A 21073-nucleotide genomic window follows, 5' to 3' on the forward strand; every position below is an offset into this window, starting at 1 on the left:
CTTACCTTAAAAAAATTATTTTTTCAGTCTATATCACCACCTTTATAACCCTATTCCTTAGCAAAGTTTATTGACCATCCATATTTATTTGTTGGGTCTTTCTATACAAACAGATAATACAGGAAATATGTTCACAAAATAAAACAATTTTCAGAAGAAAATGGGTGCTTCAGGCTATAGTTGGTATTTACCTTTTTTATTTGTTTTATCTTTTTTAAAATGACATAATTTAAAATTACTTTAAATTGATTATAAATGGTCATGATTATTGCAAAAACAACAAATCTAATGGTGGCGTGGTGGTCTAAGACTTACATTTATTTATTCAGTAGATTCATTTATCGAAAGCGACTTACAAATGAGACCGCATTTTTGGCAAGAGTATAACCATTTCCAAAAGCGAATCAAGATTTTTTTTATATCTACAGTACTGTAATGCACAAAACATATCTTCATTATTGTAAAACTTTGGTAGATGGCAGACACACGGTTAATAGCGCATTAAAATTGCTGTTAAATTCGTACAAATGTATTATATCTCATATTTTAGCCATAATTTTTTCTGAACACATATTTCTATGACGTTTAAACTGGTCTTCTTTTACACTTATGGTTTGTTTAGTTTTGTGTTGACATTAATTACACTTACATTAGGAACAAACAAAGCCATTCACAGCTATAAAAAAACAACAGCAGCAAGACTCCTGGGGATTTAGGTGTGTGTGTAAAGAACACAAAGCGTGACTGAATCTTGGACACAGCCTCAGGGAAATCAAAAGTGTTTTCACACCACGACTCTTCTGTTCTTTCCATCGACACTTTCCACTGAATTAACACACAGAGACACAGAGGAATAACTTCAGTTTATTCCTGTCCACAAACAAAGTTGGACTTCTTCCGAGATTTCATTCTGTTTTCTTTCCGTTCATTGCATTTCAAAACAAAACACAATACATTTGTGTTCCACTGGAAATAAACAACAGCATATTGGACTTGGATGACATTCGAGTAAAAATATGATTAACAATGACAGAATTGACTTATAAGTAACAATCAATTTTAAAGAGACTATTGACAAACCCCATCAGTCTATTGATGAAAGGTTACCATAACCTCTGCATTATATTCAACACTATCAAATTGTTGCATGTTTGAAAAACTGAGGTTCACGTTAAGGTAACAGAAAACAAACACATCATGTTAATAGACAGAAAAACTTTGCTATTATGTTTAGGCCTGTAAATGATTCCCAGATGTACATTAATTGCTAGTATAGACCTGCTTTATTCAGGAGATGTATAAATCACAAAGGTAATTGGGGATGTGACAGGCATCTTTTGTGCATGGTGAATTGGATGTTTAAAATATTTTCAGACAAAGCAAAGTGAAGCACAACAGGTAAAGGTCAATTACACTGATTAAGTTTGTGTAATGCACACAAATGTGGCTAGCAGGTGAAAAATTACTAAAATATGTTATTGGATTGAACGAATGAATTACGCATTTAGTAATATGTTTATGCAGAGCTATTTATATTGACTTTTGGACTGGTGTCTGTGAGTTTCAAACGAGCAATTAACAATCATGTTTTTATGCTAATGTTAACCCTATCATGAAAATTAACACTATAAAGTACATATTTTATATTAAAAATCTAAAAAAAATAAAAATGTTTCACACCAAAATTGCCAACAAAATTAAACCACAAGTCTCAACTAGTGTTCATTCAAATTTTAAAAAAAATTGTCATTTCAAAATATGTGTTCGTTGCGTCACGTTAACCATGTGCATCATGCCTCTTGTAAAAAGATGTGCCTGCTGCACACGCGTCAAAAGAGTTTATGATAAAAGAGACGCACACGTTCACAAAATACTCGCAAGACACTAACTTAACACTAAACACTGATTATACATGAGATTAAGTGAGTATCTGGCAAACGCAAGCGTCTCTTTCATCATAAACCCCTTCAAAGCATCTGCAGCAGGCTCGTATTTTGACATTACATGAGATGCACATAAGTTTACATGATGTGCCCAACGCATATTTTGAAATGACGAGTCACACACATGACAAAAAAAGACGTCACCGGCTACCACTGAATAGGATATTAGTGTTATGAAAATAATAATTAATATGCATTTCTATGGGTCATTGACAAAATGACAGTCATTACATAATTTCTATCATCAAATGGCTTTAAAATATAAAAACTACATTCTTAGAGCTTTCCAATGACATACAGTTTCTCAGGCAAAATATTGAAATAATCTACAGTTAACAGCATTTATAAAAATGTATGATTTATTTTTTTGAAAATCATTTATTGAAATTATTTTTTATAATTAGGTAAGTGCAAGCTTTCAGAATTGTCACATCCATAACGAAGAATTGTCACATCCAATGCTGGAATGGCCTCTATAGTAAATGTAAAAAATCTATTAATAAAGTTGCATAAAGACTTTGCAGTGATTTAGCGTTCGGCATGGAAACGGATTTATTTTAAAATGTAAAAATTTATTAATAAAGTTGCATAAAGACTTTGCAGTGATTTAGCATCCGGCATGGAAACTGATTTATTTTAAATTGTGAAAATCTATTAATAAAGTTGCATAAAGTCTTTGCAGTGATTTAGCGTCCGGCATGGAAACAGATTAATTTTAAAATGTAAAAATCTATTAATAAAGTTGCATAAAGTCTTTGCAGTGATTTAGCGTTCGGCATGGAAACAGATTTATTTTAAAATGTAAAAATCTATTAATAAAGTTGCATAAAGTCTTTGCAGTGATTTAACGTCCGGCATGGAAACTGATTTATTTTAAAATGTGAAAATCTATTAATAAAGTTGCATAAAGTCTTTGCAGTGATTTAACGTCCGGCATGGAAACTGATTTATTTTAAAATGTGAAAATCTATTAATAAAGTTGCATAAAGTCTTTGCAGTGATTTAACGTTCGGCATGGAAACTGATTTATTTTAAAATGTAAAAATCTATTAATAAAGTTGCATAAAGACTTTGCAGTGATTTAGCGTTCGGCATGGAAACAGATTTATTTTAAAATGTAAAAATCTATTAATAAAGTTGCATAAAGACTTTGCTGTGATTTAATGTCTGGCATGGAAACAGATTTATTTTAAAATGTAAAAATCTATTAATAAAGTTGCATAAAGACTTTGCAGTGATTTAGCGTCCGGCATGGAAACGGATTTATTTTAAAATTTAAAAATTTAATAATAAAGTTGCATAAAGACTTTGCAGTGATTTAGCGTCCGGCATGGAAACAGATTTATTTTAAAATTTAAAAATGTAATAATAAAGTTGCATAAAGTCTTTGCAGTGATTTAGCGTCCGGCATGGAAACAGATTTATTTTAAAATGTAAAAATCTATTAATAAAGTTGCATAAAGACTTTGCAGTGATTTAGCGTCCGACATGGAAACGGATTTATTTTAAAATTGACATTTAACGTATTCATCTTCCTGAAGTAAAAGAGGCATTTTTTATATCACTGAAGAGGTGCTAGCAAATACAGAAATTCGACATCATATCATTATACCAGATGAGTTTATTAATGCCCTGCTAATTTACATAATGCTGTTTTAATGTTAATTGGTGATGCAAATGTATTCCAATCAGCTTAGCATACAAGATTGTTTAACTGCTTTTTCCAGCAAAGCTCTTTGTGAGATGAGCTCAACTCATCTCCGCTATCATCATGTGATTCATCCTGTAAAACAACCTGCATATTAGTACAAACCCCCCATGCACCCCTGACACACTTTCTTCTGTATTTAATCTAAGTCGTGCTAAACCCTCTTGTGATGCTTACCAGGGAAACTCTGCGATTTCTCATCCACGGGAAGAAAAACAGAGAGAAAGGGAGAGAGGGAGAAAGTATTCGTTAAAGCTCCAGAACGGACAGAATTAAACACATTGAAGCGCTCTTTTGGGAATATGTCTTCTGTCGTGTATTTTCTCCACAATGCCCTACTTCTGACCTCTTCCTGGTCTCTAGAGGAGATGTGATATTGAGGAGATTGGAGGGAAATGCAGATCTTGATGTGCATGAAACTTGAACAGTGCATGCGTGCATAACAGAGACTTTGAGATTTGGGGATGTCTGTTGAATCGAGATGAAACTGTTAAGGATGAATTATTGCAAAATGCAAAACTTTATATAAAAAATTTGGGAAAATTGATTATGCTATTGCCAAAATGTTAAATGCTGTCTCATTTGGATAAATGCATCTACTGAATAAATACATGTACAAATGTATTTGCTTGGCAGTCTGGCAGTCAGAAAAAAGAAATGGTTTCATTTTTAAGACAGAAATATGTCATAGCAATTTATGTCTGTGGTGTTTTGGGATATCTACCAGTCTTATGTTCCTGTTGAAAGTGAACGGTGATTGGCCACTTCACAATTCAGTGAACCTTCATACCTACAATAAAACTGTAAAATTATATCCTATGATAAATCGTGTTTAAATGGAAAGTTTTAGGTGACCCTTAATGTTTAGAAGATTCATCTTCAATCCCTTATCCCAATCAAACCTGGAATGAATAAATATTTTTGTCTTACATAAGACTTCAACTAAGCACTCAAAATTGTTTCCACTGTGGGATCGCATGAGACCTCTCTACCTTAACAACTAATCCCGATGGCAGCGATGTAAGGGTTTACAATAGCACTGAGCTGTTTAATATAGTGCAGGGAATTATGTGGTGTTGTTTGACGTATGACTGATAGGCAAAACGAGAAGTTTAGCTTAGGGTGACTTGATCTGGACAGTGTTTCTGCCCGACTTTGGATGTGCATATGCACGTAGAGTCGGTGACAGCATGACAAATGCTGTTGTGCTCAGAGATTTGGGATGAGTCCTGTGGAAAAGTGCAAAAGAATCCCACTGAGAGCCCAACATGTCCTGACGTGATTCACGACGTCCATCTTTCGCTGAAAGATAGTGGAAACTACTTTTGCTAGCCAAATGGCTTTCGGCATTTGATAAATGGACTAAAAATTACAAGAAAAATGTTTTATTGAGGCATTTTCCAATACCATTTAGTCTAAGTGACATATAGCTTTCCCAGAGGATGTCATTAACTCAGTCAGGCCACCACGTATACTCTAAAATCACATTTATACTCAAGAGAGCACATATGCCTTCGATGGTGTCTTCACCTCCCTGGAGAGAAACAGGCACCATCTGCTGGTAAGGTTACACCAGCAGAGATGGGGTACCACTTGGGGGTGGGTCAAGGGTATTCAATATTAGCCATAATAGGTTAGCAAAAAAATGTCTGGTAAGATTTTTGATTGTATCGTACGATGTTATAATTGGATAGTTGACAAATAACATTAACCTTACCTTTTTATAATCAAGATATTGGGTAGCGTGTTTATTTAAGTTGCTAAAATGGTTAGAGTTTATTATAAGATTTATTTTTCTAGTAAATTTAAGTAAAATATTCAACGTACATTTTATATGGATAATCCCAGCAAACATATGACCAACATTAACGTTGAAATATAATTTAAATAATGTCAGTTCTTGTTTTAATGTTGATACAGATAATGCTAAACGGTTGGAAAAGATTAATAAAATGGTTAAAAATAAATGGTTGAAATAATGTCAGCTGTTTGTTCAATGTTGATTCAATTTGCAAAAGGTAATTTAGTGTTGATCCAACCTTGTCATTGACATTGATTCAACGGTGAATCAACGATGAAATGCCATCTGGAATAATAAAAAATATATTAAATACAAGTGTTGTATTTTTGGATTATTTAGCTTTGCTATTTGTATTAATTTATTATGTCTTTAATCCTGCTGTAATGTGTTTAATCTAGTGAGTACAAAATTTTCATTTATTCAGTGATTGTTAATAATACTGTAAAATCAATGAAAATTAATAAAAAAGTTCCCTTTAAAATGGTGTCAAAAGCTTTCAGGCGATGTTTTCCCGCCAGTGGTAAACAATAAGTACATATAATGTTTTATTGCTGTAAAAAAAAACTTTGAAGTACAACAGGTGAAGTAGTACACTTACATTTTTGCACACTAATTTTGTACTTAATATACTAAAAATCCATCAAGTGTACTTATTTGTGCTATTTTAAGACACCATTAATGAATTAAAAAGCAAGTTTAACATACTATCTCTGTAGGCCTATTTAAAAATGTATTTAGTTAACCCTTGTATTAAACTTTCATACAAAGATGGGTTCAAGTTTACTACAAGTGGTACAGTAATTTTTAAAAAAATACATTTTAGTACATTTTAGTTCATACAAACTTTCATACAAAGATGGGTTCAAGTTTACTACAACTAGTAGCCTGCATACATTTTTTTAAATACATTTTTAGCACATTTTAGTTCATATTTGTGTCTCAAAATAGCATAGTGAAGTACACTTAGTTGTTCTTAAGAATAATTTTTTGTATATTAAGTACAAAATTAGTGCACAAAAATAGAGCACTTAAAGTACACGATAGTGTACTTCTTTTTCACCAAGTAGCCTACTTGAGGAAAACTGTTTACTGCGGTATATCTTTTATATGTGAGTGTGAGAGAAAGATTTCTCAATATATGCAAATACCTATCAATTATTTATTTTTGTGGATTTAAGTAAACACTTTATATGATTTGGTAGAGCGACATCGAGGAAGAGAGAGTGTGTGAGTGAGAGAGCGCGCGAGTCAGTCAGTCAGTCAGTCAGTCAGTGATGTATCATTGCAGTGAGTGCACGCGCAGTGCTCGTGTCTTCGGTTAGTTTTGTTTAGTGAAATGGTGAAATATCTGAACCCGTGAGATTTTAGCGTGATTTTTGTTAATCGTTATGGAGGTTTATCCGTCTGAAAGCGATAGAATGATGGAGGCTTGGCTTGACGATCATCCCGACTTCGCGCATTCATACTTTGTCCGAAAAGCGTCTCGGTGAGTTCAATAGCAAACTGACTGCTGTTTATTTCATTCATTTAAAGAGATTCATTTCATCAGCACATAGAGGACGATACTGTATAACACACACACATATAATGCAGACTAATGTAGCACATTTACTATTAATGCTAATTAACTTCGTTTTAGGACCTTTTGCTGTTAGTCATTTGCGCTGTAAACATCACTTTGAGCTTAAACTATTTCATTTTATAATGCATCCTAATATGTATGTAGCTTAACTTTTCACGCTATAATATCTGTCATTGACATCAGCAGATATTATAGACAAACCTTACGTGTTTTATAAATGAAGTAGTTGATGGTCACAGTGATGAGGCTGTTGTATGCTTGCATTTTTAATTCAGAGACGAACATTGCAGCTGCAGTGAATCCTGTGAATTGATCCCAGTGGATTTGACTGTGTTGTGATCCAAGTGATCCATTGCACGAGATCTGAATAAGCATCTATGCTGTGCTTTTGATTTAATATGAAAGCTTAATGGACTATAATAACATAATGTCAATATGAGAGGAGGGCTGCGTAACGATTAATCGCAACTAATTGCGTATAAAAGTTTTTGTTTACATCATGTGTGTGTATTGTATTGTGTATAATAATTATGTATAGGCCTACATGAATACACACACATGCATGTATATATTTAAGAAATATGAAACATGTTTTTAATGGCTGATACCCATATTAAGAAAGCTGATTGGCTGATATAACAGAGACAAACAGAAAATTGATAAAACTGCATAAACATTTGTTGTGCAAAACATTTATAAATACCCTTTAAAGTACTTAAAACATGTTTACATAATTAATAATTTAAATAAAAATGTGGATCTGACATCTCACCAGTGTGTGACACAACGTAACGTTATGTTAAAAAGTGAATAATAATTGGTAATTTTACTGCCTGGCAGACTGACTTTACATTGAGTGACACGGAGTGTCTTTTTATTACAAACGATTTCAATTCAAGTAAAAGAGAAAAATGTATCGGCCAATGCCGATAATAAACAAATTCCAACTATCGGACGATATACCGGCCTCTGCATTATATCGGTCTATCACTAATGTGCGTATACATTTTATCTTTATATATAATTTATAGGGGTGTAAATCGGACAATTCATTGTGATACAAGTATCGATTATCTCAGCCAGCAATGCAATATTTGCCGATACATCAAACTTTTCTTTAATGCAACTATGGTTCAATTCGATATGATTAATTTATCGATACTTTAATATTGCGTGTTACGTTTTTTAAAACTCACAATATTAACATGAACGTTTAATAAACTTCGAAAAAGGCACAATCTGTCCCAATTGTCCCAACAACAAACTAAGAAAAATACACTTTTTAAAAATAAAATAAATAATAAGGGAATCAAGCTTATGATGGCAACAGCCAAAGTCTTTAGTGTTTTTGATGGTGCTGGCAAAGGTTTTCTGCCAGTTTGTTTGTCTAATCCATTTTCAAAATTTTCCATACCCACGATTTGTGTCCGATAGCAGTCACAACATCGTTCGCCTCTTTCGCTGTGTTTTCGCTGCTACAATTGCTTTGTTGCTGCATTACATTCACTTGCTGACACTAGCACATGAAAATAAATGAAAATCTGCGCTTTGACATAAATGCTTAGATGGAAGTTACGAAATTTAATTGATGCATCGATCCATATCGATGTATTGTTACACCCCTAATAATTTAGAGTATGTATAAATATGAATACTTAATATATACATCTATGTTTCTCTTAAAATTAATTATACATGCATGTGTGTGTATTTATACACTCACCTAAAGGATTATTAGGAACACCTGTTCAATTTCTCATTAATGCAATTATCTAATCAACCAATCACATGGCAGTTGCTTTAATACATTTAGGGGTGTGGTCCTGGTCAAGACAATCTCCTGAACTTCAAACTGAATGTCAGAATGAGAAAGAAAGGTGATTATAGCAATTTTGAGCGTGGCATGGTTGTTGGTGCCAGACGTGCCGGTCTGAGTATTTCACAATCTGCTCAGTTACTGGGATTTTCACGCACAACCATTTCTAGTGTTTACAAAGAATGGTGTGAAAAGGGAGAAACATCCAGTATGTGGCAGTCCTGTGGGTGAAAATGCCTTGTTGATGCTAGAGGTTAGAGGAGAATGGGCCGACTGATTCAAGCTGATAAAAGAGCAACTTTGACTGAAATAAACACTCGTTACAACCGAGGTATGCAGCAAAGCATTTGTAAAGCCACAACACCCACAACCTTGAGGCGGATGAGCTACAACAGCAGAAGACCTCACCGGGTACCACTCATCTCCACTACAAATAGGAAAAAAGAGGCTACAATTTGCACAAGCTCACCAAAATTGGACAGTTGAAGACTGGAAAACTTTTGCCTGGTGTGACGAGTCTCGATTTCTGTTGAGACATTCAGATGGTAGAGTCAGAATTTGGCGTAAACAGAATGAGAACATGGATTCATCATGCCTTGTTACTACTGTGCAGGCTGGTGATGGTGGTGTAATGGGGTTGTAATGGTGTGGGGGATGTTTTCTTTGCACACTTTAGGCCCCTTAGTGCCAATTGGGCATCATTTAAATGCCACAGCCAACCTGAGCATTGTTTCTGACCATGTCCATCCCTTTATGACCACCATGTACCCATCCTCTAATGGCTACTTCCAGCAGGATAATGCACGATTTTATGGCCCCCACAGTCACCAGATCTCAACCCAATAGAGCATCTTTGGGACGTGGTGGAACGGGAGCTTCGTGCCCTGGATGTGCATCCTACAAATATCCATCAACTGGAAGATGCTATCCTATCAATATGGGCCAACATTTCCGAAAAATGCTTTCAGCACCTTGTTGAATCAATGCCACGTAGAATTAAGGCAGTTCTGAAGGCGAAAGGGTGTCAAACACAGTATTAGTATGGCATTCCTAATAATCCTTTAGGTGAGTGTATATACATAATTAAACACTGTACACACACACACACACACACACACACACACACACACACACACACACACACACACACACACACACACACACACACACACACACACACATATGATGTAAACAAAAACTTTTATTCTGCAAATGATTAGTTGTGATTAATCGTTATGCAGCCCTCTTTAAAAGCTCAGATTCACACAGTCCAACTATTAGTCAAACATACAGTAGATTTGATAGGGTTGCAGAACTGGTTTGCATTAGTAAATGTACAGTGATGTTATTTAAAGTGAATGTTATTTATTTGACTGTTCTTGTCAGGCACACTTTAGGTCCTTTTCCTCTGTTTCTCTGGATTTTATACTTGCACTGGCACTCTTAGTTCCATAAAAGCGCTTATAGAGGGGTTTTGGCAATATTTGAAAGCATACTTGTAAAAAGTGCCTCAAATTGACTTTTTATGTTTTGTTTCATGCCTTTACAAGGGAAATGGTCAACGCCTGGTTTGCTGAGCGTGTTCACTGCATCCAACCATCTAGAGAAGGACCGAAAGCCCCATCAGAACCTTTCACAGTCCTCCATACTCTGGGTCCAACAGATGCGCCATCTCCCAGTCCAACACCGTCCACTCCTACACGAAAGATCTCGGCATCTGAGTTCGATAGACCTCTTCGTCCCATCGTGGTGAAAGACGCGGAGGGTGCCCTCACCTTTCTGACTGACACGGAGAAGGTAGAGATGCCTCTTTCTACCTCTCAGCGAACAGGAGATGGGGCGGATGAGGGCGGAGGAGGTTTGGATACAAGTGGAGACCGATGCGCTCGTCTGCTGGAACTCGTACGAGATGTTTCGAGTCACTTGGACCTTACCACTCTCTGTCACAAGATCTTTTTGCACATTCATGAGTTGATTTCTGCAGACCGCTACTCGTTGTTTTTGGTCGGTGAGGACAGCTCGAACAGGAAGTTTTTGGTTAGCAGACTTTTTGATGTCGCAGAAGGAACCACACTGGAGGAGGCTTCCAACAGCGGCATTCGACTCGAATGGAACAAAGGCATAGTAGGATATGTGGCGGCCACGGGAGAGCCTCTGAATATTAAGAATGCATATGAGGTGAGACCTTTACTTGCTTTCTTATTTTGTTTAATGCATTTTATACCCTGGTGACTATAAATGAAGTTATTTGTATTGATAACTAATGCATGTCATAATCCTTGTAATACAGTACACTGTCAGAATTTTTTTCCAAAAATGGCTCTCACTGGGGCAGTAACTAAAATGTCCTAATATTAGGGGTGTAAATCAAATAGTTCATTGCGATACGATAAAGTATCGGTTATCTCACTCTGCCAGATATGTGATATTTGCCGCTACGTCAAACTTTTCTTCGATGCATTTATGATTCGATACGGTTAATTTATCGTTACTTAAATGTAACTTGGCTAGTTAAGCAGCTACATTTTAATAGCTCACGAATTCAACCAAAATACTAACAGGAACGTTTATTTCAACTTTTTAAAAAAGGCACAATCTGTCCCAATTGGGACATTTACAACAACAAACTAAGAAAATGAATTCACTTTTTAAATAAAGAGGAAAAAATGTCACATAAAATCAAGCTTATGATGGCAACAGTCAAAGTCTTTAGTGTTTCAGGTGGTGCTGCAAAGGTTTTCTGCCAATCTGTTTGTCCACCCACGATTTGCATCCGATAGCAGTCACAGCGTCTTCTGACTTTTTTGCCTTGTTTTCGCTGCTACAATTGCTTTTTTGCTGCATTGCATTCACTTGCTGACACTAGCACATGAAAATAAACGTAAATGCGCACTTCGGCGCACTTCGGTAAGGAATAAGGATGTGGAGAGTATCAAAATAAAGGAACCTTATAGACGGTTTCATCAGACGCACGTGCGCTGACGCGATACACGTCTGGATCCGAACTTTACTTCCGGTTTTGTTTTTTAATGGTCTGACTAGTTGCTAAACTGATCTGTTGAACAAATGCCTCGTCGAAAATAAGAAATGTTTTGGTTTCCTAGGTAGTCTATGTGTTGTTTTTTGCTTGTTATATAAATAAACTACGTTTAATGAACTTTGTTGTTATTTATTCTTAGCGGAGTTTACCAGAAGTTACGTGCGGACCACGACACCTGCTTGTTTATGTTGTTACTGCTAAAACCGTCTATATGGGTGATTCTCACGAAAACTTGGTTTTAAACATGTCAAGCATGAAAATGTAAAAATTGCTTAAATTTACTTTTTTTCCCACCAGACATTGAAAAACAAAGTCTGGAGTAAATGGGAACATTAATTTAAAAACCTTTACTTATCATTAAACACTTTTTGTAACATAATTAAAAAAATTAGTCCTAAAAAATCTCATTACCGCAACAGTCAGAAAGCATCAACACTGACATATTTGCAAAATGACATGACAAACCTGAAAGAACATAATTTGGAGATTCTGCACATGCATTTAAAAAGTATTCAAAGTATTATGCTTCTATTAATTAAATTAACATTTAATAAGACTCTGTTGCGGTAATGATAATCAAAATGTCGTGTAAGCATTCTGACAAAGACAATATTTCAAATTAACTGTAAAAAAATGATCTTACCTGGTAGCCATCTTGAAGTAACTGGTCCATGTGCTTGGTCACTCAAAACCAAACTTTATTAAAATTCTGTATGTGTGCTTAAACTGTTCTCAAAAAGTGTTGCGGAGGATGAGAACATCAGGCATGGACACATCATTTTCCTAAATTTTCTTCATTATTATTATTATACATGACTATTCAGTAAATATTTTTTCTTTCATCTAAAGTAGTCTCGCAAAACATCCATTTATTTTTTTCTTAATATTTTTGTGTTAATTTGATTAAATTACAACATAACGCATGTTCAAACACAGCCGGACACATTGCGGTAATGAGAATTTCAGCAGAAAATGAGATAAATTTACAATTATAAATTCTTATATTGAAATCACACATTGTGCAAGGTAGAACACAGTATTGTGTTAATTCTGATGCTTTTTAATGTTACTATATTACACATTTTAAAGCTAAAATCATTAGTGGTGTTTCAATGGTTTCGTGAGAATCACCCATATTGATATTTTATTTGTGGCATCGATGTATCGTATCATTAGAAATGTATTCGATGCATTGATCCATATCAATGTATTGTTACACCCCTACCTAATATGTACTATTTAGGTACAAATTCAAGTTTGCACAGTAAAAATTACATAGAGACTGGACTAGGGCTGCCAGGTATATCGAAATCGCAAGAATATTGCAAATGGGCATACTGCAATGGTTTGCAATAATTGAATGAATTTATACTTTAAAAAGTTACGCAAAGTCAGAGTTTTAGGTCAATGCAGATAGCAGAGAGACTGTGAGACGAAAAAAGTGATGTTTTTTTCCAGAAAAAATATGTGATTTTTAGTTTTTTAAATTTATTTAATATACGTCGCATGGTTTATCACATTTTTCTTCAATATTTTGCCGCTCTGTCCTAGACCTTGTCACAGTATACATATTACACTATATACTGCAGAAATAGTAAGAGTAGTAGTATGCTTGTACTATTCCAAGCACAGCCATCGGATAATGACTGTAGGCAGTTCATAAGTACTTGCTTTTCTTGTGTGATGTGTCTCGGTTTGCAAATGTTGGACGTTTTTTAGTCATGACGTGTACAGGCAGAATTGTATTTTAAAACCAATTGAGAGACTGAAATGAAATTTACTTACACCTGGGTGAAGTGTGAATAAAGTCTTGTCTTAGAGACACGATCTGCGTCGGCTTAGGTGTCTGTCTTTAATGAGATTTAAATGACATGAGGAAATTCAGTTGCTAACCAACAGTTTGTATAATGATGGTGGGTATTTTTAGCTCTGATTTAGATTTATTGTGTTTTCCCCGACTAGCCGACGGGGATATGAGAAAAGAGAGAAAAAAGAAATGAAAGATGAAAGTGCAGCTTTGCAGATTTAACAAGATTTGTCTGCCATAAAAGCACATGGTTAGGCGAACGTCTCCATGAAGTCCAAGAATTTATCGGTTCTGTAACACTATTTCAAGCCAATTTTTTTCATTGTATTAAAAATAAATAAATGTAAGAATTAATTTACCCTTCTCTGCTTAAATTTGTGTTGACAACATTATTTTAACATGACATACACTTACAACCCATTTTACTTTTATAATGTGATTAATTTTGACCTAAAACCGCATTTTAATTAGAAAATAATTTGGATGATTTATCCCATTTGAAATTAATTGGATTATTATAAATAACGCATTTATACAGCACTTATGATGTGTAATATAACTCATTATTGGATTTGAAAGCTTAAATGACTGAAATTAATAAATTGCAATAGTCTGTTATGTTTTTAATACATTTTAAGGGGTAATAGTGATTTTGTCCTGTTTTTGTCCTGCATTAGGATCCCCGCTTTAATGCAGAAGTGGACCAGATTACAGGGTACAAGACACAAAGCATCTTGTGTATGCCTATAAAAAACCACAGAAATGAGGTAAGAGATGAATAAATGAAGAGATGTAAACATGACAAACTACTGTACAGCATACTGCAGTGTATGACAACCACGATACCTAAAATTATTAAAGATTTAGCAAACATTCATTATTATTAAACCAGAGCAGTCTAATTAGACTGTTTTAATTCTTTGTTCATGTGACATCACATTGATAAAGCTCCGCCCCCAGCCACTGACTGACTGGTTAATTTTACCCAAAAGCTTTTGGTGTTAGCACATTGTAGCACTAATGATGCTGAAGATTGACTGTATTCACCGGAATCAGATGTATTTAAACGAAAAATATATAAACACATCCTTTTTGATGTCTTTGTTGTAATGCAAAATACATTTTATGGGATAAAGAGATGGGTACAATGCTTTAAAATAATGTAAATAATGATGAAAGTGTTTTATTTGATGTTCTGCAGGTTGTCGGTGTTGCACAAGCGATCAATAAGAGATGTGGAGAAAACAGCACGTTTACAGAGCAGGACGAGAAGGTGACAGATCAATGTATTTTAGACGTATTTTACAGTTTCTGTAAATGTCATGTTGTTCTTAAAATCATTTCATTTTTCATCTCAATAGGAATTTTCTTCATACCTGGCTTTCTCCGGCATAGTGCTCCACAACGCCCAGCTCTATGAAACATCGCAACTAGAGAACAGAAGAAACCAGGTGTGCTGAATGGTTCACATTCGAGTCAGATCTTGTTTTGGATCAATGTGGTTACACAGCAGTTTGTCTTTAAATCCTGATGATGTTCTGGCTTGTGTTTTATAGGTGCTGTTGGATCTGGCCAGTCTGATCTTTGAGGAGCAACAGTCAATGGAGGTCCTGCTGAGAAAAACTGTGGCAACCATTTTGTCTTTCATGCAAGCGCAGGGATGCACTGTGTTCATTTCTGACCAGGAAACAGCCGTAAGAGCAACATTTATTTCCCCAAAAATAACCTAGCATTTGAAGGATTTCTGTGACGTAATTGTTGAAGGCAAGGCTAGTTTAGTTGTATAGCACATTTCATACACGGAGATAATTCAAAGTGCTTTACATAGAAATGAGAAAACATACATGATACATTAGAATAAAAAGTGATTTTATAAAAACAGTTTATAATGTGAATAAAACAAATTTAAAAGTGAATGTAGTTGACGGGTAAACTATTGCCCAAATGCTATACGTTGAAAGGCGATCGGATCTACAGTCTTTTTCTAAGGGCAACTTAGCTCAATGGCGACCCAAACACACAATTAAAATTTTATTTAAAAGAATAATCCATATAATCCAATAATCCTGATAATTTATTCACTCCCATGTCATCCAAGATGTTTGTCTTTCTTTGTTCAGTCGAGACGAAATTAAGTTTTTTGAGGAAAACATTCCAGGATTTTTCTCCATATAGGGGGACTTTAGTGGACCTCAACAGTTTACAGTTTCAATGCAGCTTCAAAGGACTCTAAACGATCCCAACCGAGGCATAAGGGTCTTATCTAGCGAAACCATAATCATTTTTGCCAAAAAGTACTCTTGTACCACAACTTCTCATCTTGCACTAGCCGTGTGATGCACCAGCGCGACCTTACATATTATGTAATTTCGTCGAAAGGTAGGGCTGTCACGATTATGGCTGACGATTAATTGTCTAATAAATTGTGGCGTTATTACAATTAATTGCCTGTTTTATTGCTTTGACATTTGATTCTCATACAATTTTTTGTTTGTTCATGAAATAATTCACACATTGTTGTGATTCAAATTAAATCTTTTGAAGGTTTACCTGGCAGTAAATATTAATACACATAACACATATTTAAAAGTAATTATTTAATAATATATATTTCAAAAACTGAAAATTCTTCATATAATATAAACACAATAAAGTGTCTGAAAATTAACTGAAAATAAAAGTGCAATCAAAATAACAACTAAGGTCATATTCGTACTGGACCATATGTCTGTAGTGCCTGCAAAAAAATGTATTACTTACAGATCCTTAAGAATAGCATCCTTCACTTTCCTTAATCTCGAATTGTTTTGGAAATGTATGTTTTACCTGGCAGTTCGTACTGTTTATCAAAGTTTTGCAGCATTTCTATAAACGCCATTTTCCACTGTATTGAATGGCTTTGCAATGTATCGCGTTACACTGTCAGTTAAGAAGCGCCATCTGATACTGTCTCGTTTATACACGCGCTGCAGCTCCCCCTTGTGTTTTTATAGAAATATGCAATCATTGTGGTGATCTAAAATCATTGCGATGTGGTCAAACGATCGCGATGAGGCAATTATTTAATTATTGTGACAGCCCTATCGAAAGGTCACGCGTTACATATGTGAAATGCAAACTTGTGGACCATTTTACGTAATACGTAAGATCACGCTGGCGATTCACACGGCTAGTGCAAGACAAGAAGTTGTGGTTTATAGTTTTGCTAGATAAGACCCTCGGATGTCTCGGTTGGGATCGCTTTGAGTCCTTTGACTGTTGAGGTCTACTAAAGTCCACTATATGGAGAAAAAATTTTTCCTCATAAAACTTAATTTCTTCTCGACTGAACAAAGAAAGACATTTTTGATGACATGGGGGTGAGTAAATTATCAGATTTTTTTAAGAAAGTGGAATATTCCTTTAAGAATTGACTTTCATTGGATGCCTTTAATTCATCGGGCTTTACGTTAACAGGCTATCCACAGCTTGTGTGGGACCCTTTCAAGGCGAACTAAGTTCGGATGGCCACTCACCCACAGGAAGCAGACTTATTTAAGTGTTCACTTACCTGTGGTAAGTGCCGTTCGTTCGTCCAGCTTTTAAAATGCAGTCAGTACAATAAAAAAACTACTTGATAATGTAAATTAATAGTTAAAAGAAAATAAATGTGATTTAATAAAAAGCGTTATGGAAAATCAAGCACAATTTTGATTTCTTAAATTATTACTGTGACATTGGCCTTCCAGAGAAATATTTTTAACATTACATTACCCGTTTCATTTCTTTATTTTTTGTTTCCTTTTTACCGCATCACATGTGGTCTGCATGTGTAAAAATGCAGTACTGTTCTCTGTTGGTCTTAAAATTAAAACCGTTAGCTATGATGTTGTTTCTCTTGTGGGTAGTAGATAACCCATTTAGCTTTGATGAAAATTGAATTTCACTGTAGAAAGAATACAGATGACTTTGTCTTCATTCCAACTGGATCTGATTCATAAACATATTATCTTTAAAAAATCTCTTTCTCCGTTTACTAAGAAACAGGTGCTCCACAAGGGTCTGTCTGTGTATGTGTGGGAAAATTAATGGCTTGTCTTGAAAGATTGACCCTCTGTTTTTTGACTAGATATTTTTCTTGACCAGCAATGCCATCTTTATTCATGTTATGGATGGTTGAAACATTTCAAATGAGGCGTATGACAGACCAAAACGGCCAAGCCATTTATCAGTCTGTTTTTAATACAGAGAGGCTGTGTTGAATATTTCTAGACAAGTGATGTCACCCGTAGGTTTCTGAAGCCCAAAGTTGGCGTATCCTGCCATCGCGATCTTGGCAGCGCGTCACTCTCTGATAACTGATAATGGGCAAAGAGGCGGATCGTGGGTGGAGCTGAGGTGCCTGGTTGCTAAAACCACGCATGCCTAGCTCGACGGCAGTGACAGCAGTGGCAATTCACCTGTCACTCAAGTGGCCACGCCCTTCATTATGCAGAACGTTAAGGCTTTGTATAATTTAAACAGATGAGTTACAAAAAATGTGCCTCCCTCATAGTTGTCATTACAGGCAAAATTAGCTATAGACGGTTTCATTGGACGCACGTGCGGTGACGCGATACGCGTCTGGTCCGAACTTTACATCTGGTTTCAGTTTTTTTAATAGTCTGACTAGTTGCTAAACTGAACTCTTGAACAATACCTTGTCGAAAATAACAAATGTTTTGGTTTCCCAGGTAATCTACGTGTTGTTTATTTTGTTTGTTATATAAATAAACTACGTTTAAAGTACTTTGTTGTTATTTATTCCCAGCGGATTTACCGGAAGTTACGTGTTGAGCACGAAAGCCGCTTGTTTATGTTGTTACTGCTGAAATCGTCTATAGACCGAAAACACTTTCTGTAGCAGGCTGCAAACATATTTATTTCTGCTGTAAGTTTGTGAATTTTAACATGGGGGGAATGACTCCCTTTTGGAGCCTGTCTCTAGTGGCCAGACGATGAATTGCAGTATGTGTTGACTTTAATGTGGGTTCACACAAGCTGCATTTGAAGCGTCAAATTTGTGTCTACCGCGTCTAGTTTAGTTTGTCGCTTGAACATTTTGGGGCGGTCTCCCGGACAGAGATTAGACTAGTCCTAGACTAAAACAAATGTAAGAGCTGTCCAAACTCAAAACAACTTGCACTGACGTACCTCAAAATACATCAGTGTCCTTTGTTTTGCCTCAAAATGCACATAAGTAATGTTTTTAGTAAGGTATGTTTGTTAAAACTAGTTATATTTATCCATTAAGTCCTGGCTTAAGCTAATCCCTGTCCGGGAAACCGCCCCTTTGAGTTTACTCGCTTCATTTGTGCATGAAAGCCACACGTGAAATTCTAGTCATCGAGACATTCACGCGAAAATTTACGTCATGGGAGAGGCTTCTGCGACTCCACTGGCTTCCTGTAATCACGCTCAATCCGCGTCATTCGCGTGAACTAGATGCGCAAATAAGACATAATTTCGTCTACCGCGCTGTGCTAAACGCCTCATTCGCACCACGAGACCTCCAGACATGAGTCAACCTGTCTTCACATTGACTTAACATTGAAAGTGTTATATAATGCAAACACTTTCTGTGTTTGCATTATATAATAAAAAAAATAAATAAATAAAAAAACCCACATTGACTTAACATTGAAATTACTCGCGCTTATCACCTCTACCGCGGCTGGTGTGAACGCAGCATTAGGAGAGAGAACGGTTCGAATCCACAGCCTAATTTTGAAAAATTACTGCCAGAGAATAATTACAACATATATGTATGCATAATGCATTAATGTACCAGCACATATACAGATATACAAAAGCAGTCCGTCTACAACTTAACAAATTATTTGATTTTTCAAACTAGCATTTGCATTTCCTAAAAGAAAATCCATGCATAACAATTAACACCTAACATGACTGTCTTTGTATAGCATATGCAATGCAAAACCAGTCACAATTCAGTTTGCAAATACAAGAAATGCAAGAAGAGCAAAAATAATTCTGTATCCAACTTAAAATGAATAACAATGATGTTATTTCTGATAATTCAAACCTTCCACATTTATTTAATCAGTCCAAGAGAGACCTTAAATGTCTCCATAAACAACCTTTGAGAAAAAACCTGTAGCAGATTTGATTTGATCTGAAGAACAAAGATTGAATGTCATCTGTATGTTGTGTGATCTAAGCTAAATTAATTGCAGAAGACCGCTACGGTTTCAATTCACTGCTGCCGTGCAAACGCTAATAAAGGTTTCTGACCCTTTTATTGATATCAAAGGAAACGTATTACAGAGAAAGCTTATGAAACCTTTCAGTAGAGACAGAGAAAAAAGGCCCAGCACAAAACAAGGATAAAAGCAAGAGATTTATATAAGCTGATGAATTCGGCTGTGAAGTAATAAGGAAAGCTCTTGTACAGAAGTGTGTGTGTGTGTGTTTTGGAAAGCGTCTCACTGCATTCTGCGCCTGAAATGTTCCATATATTCAGCTTTGCAAACAGCCCAAAATAACTTCACTTACGACGGTTCATTTAAAACAGAAGAGTTGTTTGTTTGGTTGGTTTATATAAATATTAACGCATGCAAACGAAAAATGCACTAATTGACTGATTTGTTGTTTTATTATTAAGTCAAATTAAAGTTCGTACTGAAATAGAAATTCGCTCAAGGCTGCTTACAATGCCAAAGCGGTGGAGCTTTGTGAGACGCTTTTTCCACCGTAGTTGATCCACCGTAGTGCACCCGAAAGCATGTCACTTGCCTTCTGTGTGAATTTATTCAAAAAAGTCATTGATGATACTAACGTCATGGCTTTCATTTTTTAGGAAATGGATACAATGTATTCCACTGTCATTCAATTTTGGTAAAGCTCTGCCAAATGCGTAAACGCATCAGCCGTTCCCCAAAACATAGAAGGGGCACAGCTTCGTTTTTTTAAACTGTGGGTAAAAACTCGGAGTATATATATTGTATTTCTCATTTGTTGATTGTGGACTCTTCTGTGCTGTGCTTGTAACTATTTAATTTTTGCAAAGGGGAAATTTAAACCTTTCTAGAAGCACATTAAAGCATGACTGCAGGTGGGTCAGTGTTGAGTTTACACAGGCGGCCGCACACTAATAGTGTTATAAAGAAAGTGAAATACTGGCGTAGTTTTCTCTGTGAGTCAATGCTCTTCTTCTTTCCTTACAGAACACGTTCTCCGGTGTGTTTCACATGGAATATGAGGAGCTCACTGGATCTGTCAACTTTTCAAACAGGTGGGATTACCTACATGGAAAGTTAAACTAAAAGAAATTTTACTGGTTCAATACTAGTTAAAGGAATAGTCTACTCATTTTCAATATTAAAATATGTTATTAC

The 21073-nt window shown here is 35.4% G+C and overlaps 1 protein-coding gene across 4 annotated transcripts in view; it reads left to right on the forward strand.

Moving 5' to 3' along the window:
* Window positions 1-21073, forward strand: part of pde5ab (phosphodiesterase 5A, cGMP-specific, b) — a 64050-nt gene that overhangs the window by 8837 nt on the left and 34140 nt on the right. For 2 of the 4 annotated variants that reach the window (XM_055216828.2, XM_055216829.2), the window contains exons 2-8: window positions 10401-11028; window positions 14375-14464; window positions 14899-14970; window positions 15059-15148; window positions 15254-15391; window positions 17154-17252; window positions 20903-20970. In XM_055216828.2, coding sequence (XP_055072803.2) covers window positions 10401-11028; window positions 14375-14464; window positions 14899-14970; window positions 15059-15148; window positions 15254-15391; window positions 17154-17252; window positions 20903-20970 — 1185 coding nt within the window. Of the gene's footprint in view, window positions 1-6666; window positions 6939-10400; window positions 11029-14374; window positions 14465-14898; window positions 14971-15058; window positions 15149-15253; window positions 15392-17153; window positions 17253-20902; window positions 20971-21073 lie in introns of those variants that run through there. The other 2 variants (XM_055216824.2, XM_055216836.2) reach the window with 2 other exon arrangements.

Source organism: Misgurnus anguillicaudatus, chromosome 21, assembly GCF_027580225.2.
Source record: "Misgurnus anguillicaudatus chromosome 21, ASM2758022v2, whole genome shotgun sequence".
Taxonomy (NCBI): domain Eukaryota; kingdom Metazoa; phylum Chordata; class Actinopteri; order Cypriniformes; family Cobitidae; genus Misgurnus; species Misgurnus anguillicaudatus.